This window comes from Stegostoma tigrinum, chromosome 30 (genome assembly GCF_030684315.1).
Source record: "Stegostoma tigrinum isolate sSteTig4 chromosome 30, sSteTig4.hap1, whole genome shotgun sequence".
Taxonomy (NCBI): domain Eukaryota; kingdom Metazoa; phylum Chordata; class Chondrichthyes; order Orectolobiformes; family Stegostomatidae; genus Stegostoma; species Stegostoma tigrinum.
This window is the reverse complement of record NC_081383.1, coordinates 26312728-26330628: the sequence shown is the minus strand read 5'-3', so window position 1 is coordinate 26330628 and position 17901 is coordinate 26312728. Positions and strand designations below refer to the sequence as shown.

Here is a 17901-nt window from a genome sequence, read left to right as displayed (position 1 = left end):
TCCTCGGATACTGTCAGACTTGCTGCAACTAATTACAATAACTGGTTTTGCTTTGGTTCTTGTGCATGACTACATTGGCAGATATTTAGCAGGGTTTGTATGGAGGGTGTTCTCGTTTGTGAGACTGACCTTCGAGGCCCAGGTAGAAGAGACTGAAATTGAAGAGTGTTTTTCATGTTCCTCTAGGCCGGTCAGACAGCCTTGATGCTGGCAGTCAGTCACGGACGTATTGAGATGGTGAAGGCCTTGCTGGGCTGTGGAGCTGATGTTAACAGTCAGGACAACGAGGGCTCCACTGCACTGATGTGTGCCTGTGAGCATGGGCGGGCAGAGATTGTGAAGGTGCTTCTGGACCAGCCGGATTGTGACATCTCGTTGAGTGATAATGTAAGTTTTATGCAGAGTCGCCACTGAGCCTTGTGCTCCTGAAGCAATAACAAAAAATAATTAGCTGAAAAAATGTGCAGAAAAGGCCACCCTTTGATTTAGCAACAATGGGACACTCTGACGTGCATACTGTTCTTTCAACAATTTTCCTGTCTGCTGACAGGCAACTCACCAGCTAAGGATTGGAATGAGAAATTCAGCAGGAAGAGGGGATTCAGTGATGTGGAAACAGAATTAACACTACTCCATCTGCAGGATTAAAGGCAGTGGATGAGTGCTGGGTGGAAGGGACAGGTTAAATCCAGCAAGTGGCTTGTCTGCCACCTATCTTCCCATCCCTGTCCTTAGTACAATGATCCCAATGGTGGAAGAGGGGACCCGTCCGCTGCAAGCCATTGGGGGTCTCGAAACATCAATCACGCTGCTATCCTGTGGGACTCAGTATGGTTTTGGAGTAGAAATGCTTTGAGGAAGTAACAAGAAATGTGGAAAACTGTGGATTTGTAGAAGGCACATCGAAAGTTACTATATAAAATTACAGTTCACCGTGTAACATAACATAGCATAGGTAGTGCATTGGTTGGCTAGCAGCAGACAGAAAGTAGACATGAGTGGGGTCATTTTTGGGTTGGGAGTGCCGTGGGGATCAGTGCTGAGGTCTGAATTACAGTAAAATCACAATGAATTGAATCCCAAGACATCTGCTCATAAATGTGTATTAAGTGAAGTTAAATGAGAGCCAAGAGGATCTATATGAAACCCAAATTGTCTACTAGTGAAATAAGTTGCAAACATCAGTGAATTTAACATGAGTTAAGCCCAGAAAGACTTGTGATTCCACTTACAAAACTAATAATGGCCCCAATTTAAATTGTCCACTGACTGCAGTGGTTCAGGGAGACTCTGCAAATCACACTTTTTGTCTCAATGCACAGGTACTTGAAGGCGGACTTGAAAATGTTTTTATATCAAAAATATTTACATTAATCAGAAAAGTGCACACCAATAAGATGAGCAAATGGTCTAGAGATAATAGGAACTGCAGTTGCTGGAGAATCCGAGATAACAAGGTGTGGAGCTAGATGAACACAGCAGGCCCGAGCAGCATCTTAGGAGCAGGAAAGCTGACGTTTCGGGCCTAGACCCTCCATCAGCAATGGTCTAGTATTTTTTTCCAGTCATCTTCAGTGATTTAAAATAATAATTGATGATTAACCCACTTACAACTGCAATCATAAAATTGCACCAGGTTGCCATCCCTAAATTCATCAAGGGAAGCATTTTAAAGGAAACAAAACACAATTGTAATCTAATATGTTGTTCAATTGCACTGAATTGTGGAAGATTGCATGATAGAGGAATTTTAGCTGTAACCTATCTAGTATATTTTAGGAAACTTCACCCACTGGTGACCTAACATGTCTCTGCTGAATGATGGTTTACAGTGTAGTGGGGACACCAAAAGGCTTTTGGTGGTAGTGTAGCTGCTGGTGACTTGTATTTGGAGTTACCCATCTTCAATACTTGCAATGTAAAAGATGTACAGTACAAGTTGTTGAACAAATTGCAATAATTCCACAGGTGGAATTGCACAACATTTCAGTCACAAATACCCAGAGAATCTGTCTCAAATGTCTTTCATTACCAAAACAATCTGGTAAAATGAGCAATAAAAACAGAAAGTGCTGGAGAAATTCAGCAGATCTGGCAGTATGCGTGAAGAAAAAAACAAAATTAACATTTTGAGTCCTGTACGATTCTTCACTTCCAAAAAAGCGTCATATTGGACCCACAGTGTTAAATCTGGTTTTCTTTCCCTACACATCCTGCCAGACCTGTTGAGTTTCTCCACCTGCCACAGGGACTGTTCCCTCTGGGACACCCTGATCCACTCTATCTTTACTCCCAACACATTACTGTCTGTACTATGCAGAATAATTCCTTTGAATACTAGCATTTTCCTGTCTCACCATGTAAATAACATTCTGTTCTGCTACTTTACCTACGGAAGTCAGTAACTTCATACTTCTCCACATTACACTCCCTCTACCATATCCTAGACCACTAACACAGCCTCTTTGTGTTCCCTTGCAACTTATCTTCCCATTGAAGTAGCTCCACACAAGCCGGTATCCTGTCACCAAGTCACCCTTTATTTACAAGTGGAAAGTCTTAGACACTGATCCACTCCCTCAGAGCCAGCTCTCAGAGTGAACAGAACTTCTGACAAAGATAATGGGAACTGCAGATGCTGGAGAATCCAAGATAACAAAGTGTGGAGCTGGATGAACACAGCAGGCCAAGCAGCATCTCAGGAGCACAAAAGCTGACGTTTCGGGCCTAGACCCTTCATCTGACACTTCTGTTTATATCTGTCATCTGGGGCTCCCTGATTTGATCAAATTAATGTCTCCAGTCAGGGGACTCATTTTAAGAGGTCCAGCTAGATGACTTCGTTACAATCACTTTTGTATTATCAGAACACTTGTTTACTTTGCACTTGGGCCCCTCATCTCGGTAAATAGCTGAGGCCTTTACTGATCCTTCTGGTCGTCTGCAGATTATAGCTGGCCAGTCTGAAAATGTCCCATTTATTTAGAATTTGTTTTCAGTGCATTTACCATTCATTGCAAATATCCACAAGCTATAAATCAGCCTCATTCACATAAGCTCCAATCTTACGTAATAGTCTTTTTTATGAAACCTAAATGCTGTGTGAGAGCAATGTCAAAAGATCCACAAAATAGATTTGTTAAACACGAGTTTTCATTTCAAATTCCTAACTGCAGCAGAAATGTGGAAAATGGGTTGAAAACACACATCAATTCTATCAGCGTCTGGAAAGGTAATGAGATGCTTCTTAGTGTGTTGGCTCAGGAATGCTTATGCTTGCCACTGAGTTAATAGATTTCTTTTAAAGCAAAAGTTCCATTTAACTTTCCTTCAAGATTATGATGTCCCGGACAAAATATTTTGTAGTCAACCTGCTTAGAGATGTTATTACAATCCTGGAACAGGGCTTATTAGTTTGGGATGATGATCCATGACATCAAAATGGTCTGCAAACAGAGAAGGTCCATGACATCAACTGGACGTAACAGGTCATGGTGTAGGAAACAACTGCACATTGTGTGTGCATGACACATACAGTTTTTGATTGGCAGAGACTGAAAGGCCTTCTTCTGTGCTGTAACACTCTATGACTCTGTGTGCCAATTATGTCACTGTCTGCCATTTGCTATCAACATCATTGCATGAACTACTGATGAAAGGCCAAGGAAAAGGAGGCAGAGACTGAAGAAAGGGAAGACAGAAGTTGGGGGGAGGGAGGCAAAGTCTGGGGGCAAGGCTGAACCCAGGGAGCAAAGGCAGAGAGAGGTCCCTTCTAGAGCAGGGACAAATGCCAGTGCTAGGAGTGGTAGTGATGGAAGGCCTGTGCCAGGAATGAGGGGACGCCAGCCTCCATTTGTCTGCTTTGTGTATTAGCTGTTATATAATAAAAGACGACATTTTCTAAACATACAGTTCCATCTTTGAGACTGGATCTTTCCGTCACTGAGCAATGACATCGGCTCTCACTTTGCATATGCAAATCACTGTATTATTTGTTTGTTGAGATAGTTTTTAAAAAGATGTCTGGCTGTTCACATTTACCTCCTGCTCTTCGTTACCTTCTCTTCAGCTTCCAGTTATAAAGTCATACAGCATGGAAATATATCTTTTGGTCCAACCAGACCAAGCTGAACACATTCCCAGACTAAACTAGTCCACCCGCCTGCATTTGTCCAATATCCCTCCAATCCTTTCCTATTTATCCAGATGTCTTTTAAATGTTGTAACCGTACCTTCATCCACCACTTCCTTTGGCAGTTCATTCCACGTATGAACCACTCTGTAAAAAAAAAAGTTGCCCCTTGTGTCCTTTTCAAAACGTTCCCCTCTCACCTTAAAAAATGTCGTCTAGTTTTGAACTCCCATCTTAAGGAAAAGATTTTTGTTGTTCACCTTATCTGTGCCCCTTATGATTTTAAAAACCTCTATAACATCACCCCTCAACCTCCTACGCTCCACAGAAAAAAGTCCCATCCCATTCAGCCAATTTTTATACTGAAACGCTCCATTCCCAGCAACATCCTGGTAAATCTTTTCTGCACTATTTCCAATTTAATAATATCTTTCCTACAACAGGGCAACCAGAACTACACACCATACTCCAGAAGAGGCTTCACCAACATCCTGTCCAACCTCAATTCTTTGGGGCAGACATATTTGGCTCTGTTATGAATATGGGCAGATCCTATCTCATTAAGCGGTGGGATGGGGGTCATTGAATATTTTTTAAGAGGTGGATAGATTCTTGTGGGGCTCGGGGAAGTTAAAGGTGATCAGGGATTAATAGGAACGTGGAATTTGGAACACAAACAGATTAGCCAAGATCTTACTGAATGGCAGAACAGTCACGAGGAGCTGAATGGCTTACTTCTGCTCATACTTCATATAAACATGCTTTGCATATTCAGCATTTTTCAGTGGTTTGCATTTATTGCCTGTGGACAAAATGGTAACCATTTCTGTTGTTGTCTGTGCTCCCATAGGATGGCAGTAATGCACTGTCTGTTGCCCTGGAAGCCAATAACAAGGACATTGCGGTCTTACTCTATGCGCACATGAACTTCAAGCCACCATTGTCGGTCAGTAAAATTTTCTCACTCAGCACTTTTAACAGTCTTGCATGGATGGTGGTGCCAGATAGTTTGGGCTATTGTCCTACCTTTGTCTAATACTTTCCCTCATTGATGCTGGGAGAATATTTGCACTGCTTGATTGAACCCTGTTCCTGACATCAAATAATGTAGCCCTTGAGAAGGTAACAAAAGGCAAACATTTACACATGACGTCTACAAGTCATTGAAAAAATCCCAGCAGTTTTTCACTCCAGACAACATTAGATAGCTAACACAGTGTGGAGCTGGATAACTAACTTGTGCAATCAGTACAGATGCAAAAGCAAAATATAGTGGATGCTGGAGATCTGATATCAAAACAGAATCAAAATCTAACCGAGTGTTGCAGAAAACATTATTTCTGCTTCCTCTCCAGATGCTGTTCAGCCTGTTGAGTTTCTTCAGCACTTTCTGTTTATGTCAAATTATATGCTCCCAGCTCTGATATTCTGCAGCAGCATGAACAGATTAAATGCTTTTGATCCGATTTTTATCCATTTGCCTCTCAGCCTTTGATGCTGTCTATTCCTGTGGCCTTCTCCTGACTGAACAATCCATCTCAGTTACATCAGGTTTGTCCTAAAGCGGTCATTGACATCTTAGTTCTGATGCTAGCTTTGTACCTCAGTTTTGAACATTCAAGAAACTAGACTCTACTCTTATTCATGCTAGTCTCAACTGCCAGTGGCAGCTCTGCCAAGGTACAATTACATGGGAGCTATAGCTCAGTTGGTTCTCTCAAGACAGAAGATGGTGGACTCAAATCCTATTTTAGAGATTTTCTGCTATTAGCTAGGCTGGCATTACAGGACAGAATTGAGGAAATGCTATGCTGGTCAGGTAAGGGCATCGTTCAGGTAAGATGTCTGTCCTTTCAGAACCCATGGTTCTATCTGAAAAGGGACAGAGAAGTGGCTAAACCAATACTCATATCATTTAATTGCTGCTTTGGGACCTAGCTGTGTTTAGATTAGCTACTGCATTTCCTAAACTGTATTTCACTAACTGTAAAACACACTGGGACATGCAGAGGTAAAAACATAGCAAGTGCTCCCAGTTAGATTACCCTGCTATTATCCATTTCATTGTAGCTGTTTAATCCACAGTTGTGATGCTCTTTACAGTAGCTACAACATCCAACATGAGGTGAGCTGTATTTCAATGAAGATAATTTGTATTTTCAGGACACGCCATGAACTGGTAACAGCTATAGCCCAGAACACAGAGCTTGAAGCCACAATCGTCATTCCTATCCTGTAGTATTCTTTCTGTACAAATAGCTTTTTGAAACCAGATGTCCATTTTAGTGTGGGCATTGGCTAATGATTATCCACAATGTATCAGTGAGCTGTTTACTGTCATTTATATTGCTAACATCCTGAGAAATGCTTTTAAATAAAACCACATTGAAGCAAAAAACTGTATTAAAATACTATAAAAACCTGACTTAGTTTGTATTTCTATAATTATATGCTTTAAGCCTCATTTCTAGCCCAAGATTGTACATTACATTATATAAAAGGAATATAAACACCAAAAGCTACTCGAATCATTGCTGATTAATTAGAAACAGATTAGCAAGGACTCTTCAGTTACTAAAGGTAGAACAGATGAAGTTGCCCAACCAAGGGAGACATTTCCGAGGCAGTATCGCACCCAAATCTGATTCAGACTTTTGGGAGAGGGGCAAGATAAATGGCAATTCAAACAAAAAGTTATTGGCTCCTGTTCTGAAGGTAAAAATCATTGTGTAATTTGTACTGATTTTATTCCACTTGATTACTTCATGAAAAATGGACATCACGGAAATGCTTACAATTATTACCACATTCCATTGTTTTTGATCAGTAGTTATTCTTCACAATGTCAGAAATTGCTGTCGATCTGATTAATACAATTAAGCCACATCAGGTAAGGCTGGAAATTTCCTTTTGGAGATTATTTTTGCAAAACCAGATGGGTTTTGACAACAATGAAAGATTGTTTAATGGTCATCACAACCACTAGCTTTCAATTCCAGATTTTATTAACTAATTGAATTTTAAATTCCACTAGTTGATATAGTGGGACTTGAACAGAATATTAGCCTGGGCCTCTAGATCACTAAATTAACAGGACTACCATTATGCCAGTCTTGCCATAAACTTAATTTGGGAGGAATGCATAGATAATATTTTCAAACAAGGCCCTCCTTTCCCATCAAGTACCAGCAACAAGTTTTATGGCTTGACATTCTCAACATGACAGCTTCCAGACATCATCTGTGAAATCTTACTGGGAAGCAATACTTCCAGGAGAGACTATTCTCCCACAGAAATAAGCAACACAGCTGGCAATAACCAGTATCGATTCCTGGTTTAGAATATTTGGTGATGTAATGACTACTTGTCTTTTATTGATATCAAATCTATCAATCCATGTATTGTTCAAACTCCATGATATTTCACAAGTGTACATTGTACTTGATCCATACACAATATTGCACATTTTATAATGTGAATCCCTATATTAATAATGGTTTTTAAAATGGACAATCATATTCCTAATGAATCTAATAGTCATTCATGATGGGTCAACTTTCATACATTCATCAACAGAACTTATTTTACATCTTAAAGTTTATTCTTTAAGATAGATTCCAACATTTTACTTCTGTAGTTCTCAATTCTTCCTGCCTTTTGAAGAAGTGGAGATAGAGGCTATTTTCTAGTCCTTCCAAGAATCATTCCAGAATCTAAGATTGAGACTGCCACCAACTGCTACAGTCGGGGGTTAAAGCTCATCTAGTCCAGATTTCAATCACCCTTCAATCCAACTTATTTTGGAGTACACTGCATCATGCCCATCATTTGTCAATTTTTTGTATTCTTTCATTCGACCAGGACAACTTGTACATATCTTTAGGATTTTCCTTTCAGAAAGACTAGTTACAAAACAAACCAAATTGCTTTTAAGCTTAATGTGAAATGCTATTTTGATGTATACCATGTCCAAAATGAATTTGATAATTTATAGCAATGTTCATTGCCTGTCTTAGTTGCACCCAATCAAATTCTACATCCTGATCCTTCAATTAAGATTCTCCGATCCAATAGAAGAACCCTTTCTTAATGAGGAGATCCAATACAATTAGTGCCACATCACTTCCTTCTTGCCTATCCTCCACCCACCACCCCCTCCCCTGCCTGCCCGCCAAATAGGATATAGCCTTGGATATTCTGTTTCCAACTTTGTTCATCTTGGAGCTGTCTTCACATAGGTTATTAAATAACCATTTATATCCATCTGTGCATTAAAAATGTTTGCTAATATTACATGTTTTCACAATGGTTTTAACATGAGACCTGTAGAAAATAGAAACAATGTACCTAGAATAACCTTAAATCAGATGCCCCAACATCCCTGCAACCAGCAGGATGTTCAACCACTGAATTCCAACTTCAATGCTCACAAGTACAGGAGACTAAAGCTTAATTATTGTTTTAGAGGTCCTACTTTTAAATCCACTTCGTGACTTGAAATGTTTTCATGCCTTAACTATTTTTTGCCTGTTAATTCTGCTTTATTTTACTAAATTTATATTAATTGAAGATTAAACCTCACTGGCCCTGATAAATCCAATTAACATCTAATGCACTTCAGCTGCAATAAACAAAGCCATACACTGAATTCTGATGTAAACCTGATTCAGTGCATCCAGTGTATATCTCATGCATTGTCTCCTGACTCTATACTCCCAAACTTATTTTGCCTCAACCGTGCAGGACATGCTACTGCCATCAATACTGCTGCACTGTTTCAAAGTGAGATTTGAGCTTATCCAGCTCAAAAACAGTAGATCCCAAGCTGAGAAACTGGGCCAGGCAGCACGACTTCAGGGTCCCAAGGCCAATCTAATAACTTGGTATTTGGATTGCAAGTGTGGCATTTACTATTTGTCTTGAGTGGTTCAGAGCAGGAAGCATCCTAGTTCTAGAGTACCTTGGTGCTAAACTGGAGTTATGGTATTCAAAGCAGCTCACTGTCAACAGGAAAAGCCCTCTACCTTTCAGGGCCAAAGTTTTGCTTCAAGAAAACCAAATATTACTGAAACATGTTTTCCATGGAAAGTTTTCTTTCAACAAAACAGTATGTAGAAGAAAAACAGGCAAACTCCAGATTAAAATTATTCATTTATAGGTGTTTATTATCCCATTGTCAAAATGTGAAAAATGTCCACAACCAATTACCACAACTGGCATCGGCTTTGTTGATCTGCAAAAGAAAACAAATAAAAGTAAACATGGAAGACTATGTAATAGACAAGAAACAAAGTTATTTCCAGATGATTAAATTGAAAGGCAGAGAGTTTATGCAACTTGTACTGAACTTCGATTGTACTACTAACAGGAAGAGAGAAGTTTGGTCACCATGTTACTAAGTGGATATAAAAAGGAGTGAAGATGTAAAAGATTTACTGGAATGATGCCAGGACAGAGCTTATAGCCATCAGGAATATATGAATTAACAGAGCACAAGCAGACTAGTATTTAGGCAATGACAGATTTGGAATTAGAGAGAGAATTATGGAAAAAGGTATTGGCCTGGAGCCCAATTAGAATATGGATCTCACCAATGCAATGAGGAGCTGACATGACCTGCAAAAATACACTTAAGGAAAAGCTGAGTAAACAGGAGAGAAAAAGGAAACCAGAGACCTCTTGACAGGGCTAAAGTAAGCCTCCTCCTACCCATTAAGCACAAACAGACCTGCCAGGCCAAATGGTCTATACGAAGAGGCTTATCCACCTGAACTTCCTATACATAGGTAATTGGTAAGAAAGTAATTATGCACCTTCTTAATTGTTACAAAAGGTGGCCTCACATCTGATGACAACTCCTCTGCATGGAGCTCTTGAACACAGCTTTGATTTCAGAAAATTACAGCTCTAGAAGTGATTATTCATAAATGAACCTTCCATCAGATACATTATCAGACATTGCAGGTAAGAATTTAAGACTGAGGAAGCAAATCAAAACCTTCAAGTCTGCTTTTTTTTAAGCTGACCAAAGCATTAGTTAACTTTACATTAGTTAACAAAAAATAATCAATTACAACCATCTTCAATAATTTAAGCATCAAGAGCAAAAAATCAAGTTGTTTGTTGCATACTTCATACAGAACCATGCTAGAAACTCTTGAACATTGTACATTTGCTAATCAACTTGCTCAGGGATGTATGGCACACTTCTGGGACTTGAATCAGGACCTCCTGATTCAGAAGTAAGACTCCACCAATGCACAACAAGCATCCTTAAACATGTTGAGTTCCCACCAAGACAGGCAGAAGTTGAAAACCAAGTTTTTAACAATAACCAGGAACTTCTAAATGTAACTTTTGTCCAAGTAAAATGATCCAGGAATGAATAGGCTGCCCTTTGAGGAAAAGTTAGACAAGCTTGGCAAACATCCCACATGAAGTTTAGAAGAGTCATGGTGACTTAATTGAAACAGAAGATCCTGAGGACACTTGACCAAGTGGATATTGAAAGGTTGCTTCCAGATGGTCTGACATATTGATTTAAAACTGAGGAGTAAACATTTAGGCCTAACAGCCTTTCCTCAAAAGGCAGTAAATGCAGAATATTTTAAAGGCATGTCAATTCTTGACCATAAAAGGGGAAGAAAAGATTCAAGAATGTGCAGGAATTAGAGTTCAGGTTAAAATCACATCAGCCAAGATCCTACTGAATGCGAGAGCAGACTTAAAGGGCTAAGAGTACCAATCTTCATCCACATTTGTATTAACACAAGAATGAAAGCTTTATCTTTTAAAAAAATTTCAGATAGGAAGGTAAGTAGTTAGTTGGTTTTATCACAATGAATAACATGCTTTTTTCCCTACCAAGTATCAAGAACTCTTGTTTGTTATTTATAAAGGATTTGGGATGGAAGACTACATGTAAAAATAACAATTTTAGGAATCTCAGGAACTGTTAATTTGACTTGAATTTTCTCTACCAAAGCAGTTCTGAATCTGGGTTTGAATGCATAGTAGTAATACTGCCATCTTAAACAGCTAAACGAAATGCATATGCTTTTGATATCCTTTGTCAGTAGTTTTAAAGAATTAGCTATCACCTAAATGTTAAATTCTCAACTTAAGTCCACTTAAATCTATTTTATGTAATAGAAGGCAGCTGCTGTAACACCTCATTAAAATTTAAACCATTTATGTAGGCTTACATTTACCTAACTCATTAATACACCTCAGATTTTAAGCTTCTATCTACACTGCTTACAATGCTCCTATCATGACTGATGAGTCACAGCCTCAATACAGATCAAGGACACCAGAGCTCACAGCCTGCCAATAAGCCCCACTGTTTTCCTTCCACTTCACCTATTTTGTAAATGGGTCAATAATTCATCTTTAATTCCTCAAGCTTCGAATTTAGCAGAGTCTGAGGAACTTTAAATGCCAGCTGGAAGCCTGTAGGAATTCACAAAATTACACACTACTATCCACTATACTACTTCAAAAAGTCAAATCACACAACACCAGGTTACAGTCCTGGTGTACTGATTTTTGACCTTGGGACTGACGTGGACAATACTCCTCCACATCAGTGCCTCAAAAATTTCCATGAGATTCAGATTCATTCGTAAGAAACTTGGCTGGGTACAGCTACGGAGAGCATTCAGTCGCACTTCTTGCTAAGATTGCAAGAAATTCCCCGGTAAGACAAGGCTAACCCTAATCCTATAATTTCCCCTGTTCACTGTCATCTAAGATCTAAAACAGTGGTTAACCCTGCTGCCTCAGTGCCAGGGACCCAGGTTTGATTCCACCTTAGGCAACTGTCCATACACAAACTCCACATTCTCTCCATGTCTGTGTGCGTTTCTAATGCACACTCTGGTTTTCTTCCAGTTCAAAGATGTGCAGGTTTGGTGGATTAGCCACGGGAAGTGAAAGGCTACAGGGACAGGACAAGTCTGGGTGGGAAGCTCGAGGGTCAGCGTGGACTTGAAGGGCCAAGAGGCCTGTTTCCACAGTGTAGGGATTCAATGACACTATGAAAACAACCTCAAATAACCCTTAAGGAAAAGACCAAACCTGCATTTATTTTACATGTTAGAACATTCCAAATTATTTTAGGATAATTATTTTCTGGAGTCAACGTGACAATTTATTAATAACAAAATCTCAAACTGAGATAAGAGACCAGTTAATCTCCAATGAGAAAGAGGCACCAGAACTCTAGTTGCTCATCCATCCAGGCAATAGCATAATGTAGGACAATACAACATCCTTCAAGCATACTATTCAAAATTAGGTTCTAATGTAGTAATGAGACTTGAGTTCAAGTCTGCAGGTAGAGATGCAAACTAAGCCTGTACTTGGTCAGGCCAATTTTTCTTTAAAAAATCTACTCTGGCATGATAAAACCAAGTTACTTCAGTCACAGATAATACAGCTCTTCTTACATGAACTCTGCTCTCAAGAAGAGCTTCTAGTATTGAGGGCAAAGCCAGCTACACAACTGATAAAAAGCATAACTGTGTTCAGCTCCGTTATTAAAATTTGCTTTCAAATTGTCCACATTTCACACTAGTCTTTGTTAGCATCTGATATGCAGCTGTTTGTTTGGTCATTGCAGCAGGACCTTAAGTCCCAGTTAAGGTCAGCATGGTTGCTCAATGGTTAACACTGCTGCCTCAGTCTCAGTGCCAGCAACTTGGGTTCAATTCCATCCTCAGACGACTGTGTGTGGAGTTTGCACAGTCTCTCCGTGAGCGGGTTTCCTCCCACAATCCAAAGATGTGCAGGTTAGGTAAATTGGCCATGCTAAATTGCCCAGTGTTCAGGGATGTGTAGATTAGTGGGTTACAGGGGTATGGGTCTGGGTGGGATGCTCTGAGGTTCGATGTGGACTTATTGGGCCAAAGGCCCTGTTTCCACATTGTCGGGATTCTATGGAATATAAACCATCCTACCACCCAAAGATAGCAAATCACATTTATATTTACACTTCAGAAACAGAAGTTGTAATAGCTAAAATTTCCTTCCAAATGCTTAGAGGACAGCAACAGGAATGTCTGGGGACTCACTCAACCATATATTGGAATTTTCATTTTACCACTAAAAGGATGTAGAAACTGTTGCAATAAACATCTTTATTAAAAATCAAGGAGCCACCTTTTATCGTAACCTTCTTGCTTCACGTTCAGATTCCAAAAGTGTCAGTACATCCCCCTCACGGACTGGTCCTTTCACATTTCGAATGATGGAACGGTTGCTGTCATCCATAAATTCCACGCGAACCTACAGATAAATCAAACAATTAAAATGGAGGAATTGACTCAGCAGCAACACAACAAAATTCTTTGATCATGCCATAATGACAATTAACTGGGGAATGCAGGAAAACATCTGTACATTAAAACCCATTTAGAACTTGCTGCCAGGAGTTATCACCCTGTGGGACTCAAATTCCTGGACGTACAGCAGCGATGTTAACTAGTTGACAAAACCCAGTGGCCCATTAGAGGGACCCTCAGTGTTGCAGTTCTTGCTTCTAAAATGTTCACAACATGCAACACATCCAACTTCAGGCCAATTCACATAGACTTTAATGCAGGACTCTTGGTTTAACCTGCGCCTGAAGACAAATCTATTGTGGAAAATTTTTTTTGAACTTTGATTACAAAATACAGGCAGTTTGTTGTGGGTTAATCCAGTGATTTGGTTTTTAAGAAAAGATTAAGTCACAGACAACTTAAATACACCATTTTCTGAGAAGACATGACATAAGGCATCTGACCAACCTGTGATGTTAATGAAATAGTTACACTACCAAGTTTGACAGAGTAACTACATTAAGGCAATTAGTTTATTTTGAACTTAACAAGAAAAGGCTCAAAATTTTAGCCTTTTCCTGTTTGTATTTTCTTTGTTGTGTTATCATACTTCAGGTAGAATAGGTTGAAACAGGTTGAAAGATCACTTATTAAAACCCAGGTTTCTTCTACATATAGCCATTTCCTTTTTGCCAAATAAGTCTGCATCATTATTAAAGAACATCTATTGTCTCATAAGAACATCTGTGACAAATGACAATTAGCTACAAAAATTAAACTTACCCATATCAGTTCTCATTCTGAGTCTTGATTTTAGCCGGTATCAACCTCAGTTGGAATCAAGTCATCATACAAGTATTTTTGAGGGTTGTAGACAGTCTCACATTAAAGAAATCACTGATACCACATAACAGATTCCTTACCTGAGTACACTGTCCCTGTGAGCCTGTCCTTCCAAGAACTTTGGTAACCTACGACAAAAAAGATCACCTTAGCAAGTTGCCAACTGAGAGCTATGCATATCTCAAGAATCTGAACTCCCATGGTGCAGAAAGAGGCCATATGGTTCATTGAGCCTGCACGACCATCAGAAAAGCACCGCACCGACACTTCCGCCATTTACAATCCGACCCCACCACCCAAGACATTTTTCCATCCCCTCCCCTGTCTGCTTTCCGGAGAGACCACTCTCTCCGTGACTCCCTTGTTCGCTCCACACTGCCCTCCAACCCCACCACACCCGGCACCTTCCCCTGCAACCGCAGGAAATGCTACACTTGTCCCCACACCTCCTCCCTCACCCCCATCCCAGGCCCCAAGATGACATTCCACATGAAGCAGAGGTTCACCTGCACATCTGCCAATGTGGTATACTGCATCCACTGTACCCGGTGCGGCTTCCTCTACATTGGGGAAACCAAGCGGAGGCTTGGGGACCGCTTTGCAGAACACCTCCGCTCAGTTCGCAACAAACAACTGCACCTCCCAGTCGCAAACCATTTCCACTCCCCCTCCCATTCTCTTGATGACATGTCCATCATGGGCCTCCTGCACTGCCACAATGATGCCACCCGAAGGTTGCAGGAACAGCAACTCATATTCCGCCTGGGAACCCTGCAGCCATATGGTATCAATGTGGACTTCACCAGTTTCAAAATCTCCCCTTCCCCTACTGCATCCCCAAACCAGCCCAGTGCATCCCCTCCCCCCACTGCACCACACAACCAGCCCAGCTCTTCCCCCCCCACCCACTGCATCCCAAAACCAGTCCAACCTGTCTCTGCCTCCCTAACCGGTTCTTCCTCTCACCCATCCCTTCCTCCCACCCCAAGCCGCACCCCCAGCTACCTACTAACCTCATCCCACCTCCTTGACCTGTCCGTCTTCCCTGGACTGACCTATCCCCTCCCTACCTCCCCACCTACACCCTCTCCACCTATCTTCTTTACTCTCCATCTTCGGTCCGCCTCCCCCTCTCTCCCTATTTATTCCAGTTCCCTCCCCCCATCCCCCTCTCTGATGAAGGGTCTAGGCCCGAAACGTCAGCTTTTGTGCTCCTGAGATGCTGCTTGGCCTGCTGTGTTCATCCAGCCTCACATTTTATTATCTTGGAATCTCCAGCATCTGCAGTTCCCATTATCTCAGAAAAGCACCCCACCCTGACCTAACCCATCTCCATAACCCTGCATTTACCACAGCAAACCCACTTGGGTTGCACACCCCTGGACACTACAGGCAATTTACTATGGCCAATCCACCTAACCTGCACATATGTAGACAGTGGCAGGAAACTCAAGTATCTGGCAGGAACCCACACAGATACAGAGACAAATGTACAAACTTCAGACAGTCACCCAGGGCTGGGATCATACTCAGGTCCATGGCACTGAGGCAGCAGTGCTAACCACTGAGCCACATCATCCATTTGATTCACATAATCAACAAGTCCACTTGCAGGCAGTAGATTTAGACAGGCCACTATCAGAATAGAATACAAAAAGTTTAATTAGTTTAAAAAAGTCTTTCAACAATCCAGCTTCAACATCTATATACTACTCCCCCACCACTCTAACCTCACACTGGCAGAGAGACATCAACTAACTTTATTGCATTTACTCAAACCTTTTCTTCAAAAGCTCAAAACTACAATTACTCAAGTTACTTCCACATTCTCATACAGCCATTAATGAATGCAGCAATGGTACACATACAAGTGTCAGTCCCCCCGGCCAGACAAGCTGTGGCACTTGAAGTTGCACCAGCTATATTACAGTCCTCAGTTTCAGGTTTTTAAAAGAATTTTATTGGCCTGGAGTATTGAAAGTGCTATTATTTTCAGATAATAACTTCATTTGAGAATTAATTTGCTATCAAGACTAAGATCATGTCATTTGCAGCTTGAAATAACCAATTTTCTAGTGTAAAAAACAAAAATTGGAACAGCTGACAATTCCGCATTCAATAAGACAGCCAGTGATCCGTTTGTCTTCAAATTCAACAATCCCTTTGACCACTGATCCACTTGCACTAAGGATCATCCACACATCTTAAAAAGTGACCACTAGTTTCTGAGGCAGTTGTTCCAAAGTTACACGAAAAAAACCTTGTCTAGAAAGGACAAGAACACATCTATTTTGTCAAACTAGAATCTTATATGCTGTAATGCAGCAGAGCCCAGCTTGACATATCCTACAACATCACCTGCTTAATTCCAGGTAAAAGTCTTATACACCCGAGAATAGTCTCCAAAGTTTTTACATTATTAAACAAGGCAACACTGCCTATTAGTCAAGATATGGTTGCACAGACAGACCACTATAAGATTCTACACACTGCTAGTTATAAAAACCTCAATTACACAAACTGTTATTCTTTCAAAAATCTACCATCCATAATGTGACCCTTACACCATGTGTTATTGTCAACAACCTTTATCAAACACTTTTATACAGTGACAACATAAATCCAGCCTGCAATTTCTATCATACACCTAAATTACAAGAATATTAGGAACTTCTGGCCAAAACATTGACTTTCCTGCTCCGCTTGTCCGGCTTCACATCTATTGAATCTGGCTTCCAGCATCTGCCGTCCCTTACTGGGAACTTGTGTTCAGTCACTTAATCAGGATTTTTCTTTTGAAAAGTTCACTGCTTTCTCTACGAGTGGAGCCGTTTACAGAAGCTAATAAAGAAACTGCAAGATCCGCTGGACTAAGGCTGAGAGTTACTGCTCCAACTGTAATGGTAATGTACAGACAGCATCTTCAAGGGGAGCATGAACCACTCCAGAGTTTTCAACGAGGGAGGGCCAATACCAGGGAGATCAGCTATCCTACACTCGAGAAAAGCAACCACTTTTAAGTTGCTAAGTGGAGTGGGGTTAAAGAGGAGTGTGGGGGGGGGGGGGCGCATGGGGGAAACCGGAGGCAGAATCTCCATCGCCCAACATAAGGGTGGTCCGGGGGGTGGGCAGTGGTTCCTCTACTGGAAGCTGAAGCAGGAGGGACGCTAGGGCCGGGAAGGGAGGCCACCGCCGTTTCACTTGAAAACGGTCCCGTTCAGATTCCCCAAGGAGCCCGCGGGGATTCAGGCGGGTGCCCATCACTTTCTCCCTCCCTGTTTCCCCCTTCCCACCGCCAAGGCTCTAGGCCGGAATGGTCTGAAGCTCGGCTTTACCCGGGCCAGTTTAACGGTCTGTGTCCGCGGTCCCTCCATGATGGCGACGGCGCTGCGAAAGGAGCACGTGGTCCGCGCGGCTCCTATTTATAGACGGCCCGGCCCGTAGGCCGGTCCTTGTAAACTACCCCCAGAACAGACAAACACATCTCACTATCACCATCGCCAACAACAATCCCACTCCATGCTTCATATTCCAGCAACCCGCACCGATCCGCCGTTAACTTAGTTTAAATTCAAAATAACTTTTTTTAAAATGCTGCTCGTT

The 17901-nt window shown here is 41.1% G+C and overlaps 2 protein-coding genes across 4 annotated transcripts in view; one reads left to right on the top strand and one right to left on the bottom strand.

Moving 5' to 3' along the window:
* LOC125466011 (KN motif and ankyrin repeat domain-containing protein 1-like) overlaps positions 1 to 6656 on the top strand; it is a 58062-nt gene extending 51406 nt beyond the window's left edge. The window contains exons 10-12 of one of the 3 annotated variants that reach the window (XM_048560091.2): positions 187 to 387; positions 4983 to 5078; positions 6296 to 6653. In XM_048560091.2, the coding sequence (XP_048416048.2) occupies positions 187 to 387; positions 4983 to 5078; positions 6296 to 6307 (309 nt within the window). In that variant the 3' untranslated portion in view covers positions 6308 to 6653. Of the gene's footprint in view, positions 1 to 186; positions 388 to 4982; positions 5079 to 6295 lie in introns of all 3 variants that reach the window. The other 2 variants (XM_048560090.2, XM_048560093.2) reach the window with 2 other exon arrangements.
* Positions 6657 to 9270: 2614 nt separating this feature from the next.
* On the bottom strand, positions 9271 to 17721 carry rps28 (ribosomal protein S28). The gene is made up of 4 exons (XM_048559967.2): positions 17634 to 17721; positions 14379 to 14426; positions 13295 to 13420; positions 9271 to 9365 (listed from the first exon to the last, which is right to left on the bottom strand). The coding sequence occupies exons 1-3, from the start codon at positions 17670 to 17672 to the stop codon at positions 13298 to 13300; spliced, it is 210 nt and encodes a 69-aa protein (XP_048415924.1). The 5' UTR covers positions 17673 to 17721; the 3' UTR covers positions 9271 to 9365; positions 13295 to 13297.
* Between the last annotated feature and the right edge of the window lie 180 nt (positions 17722 to 17901).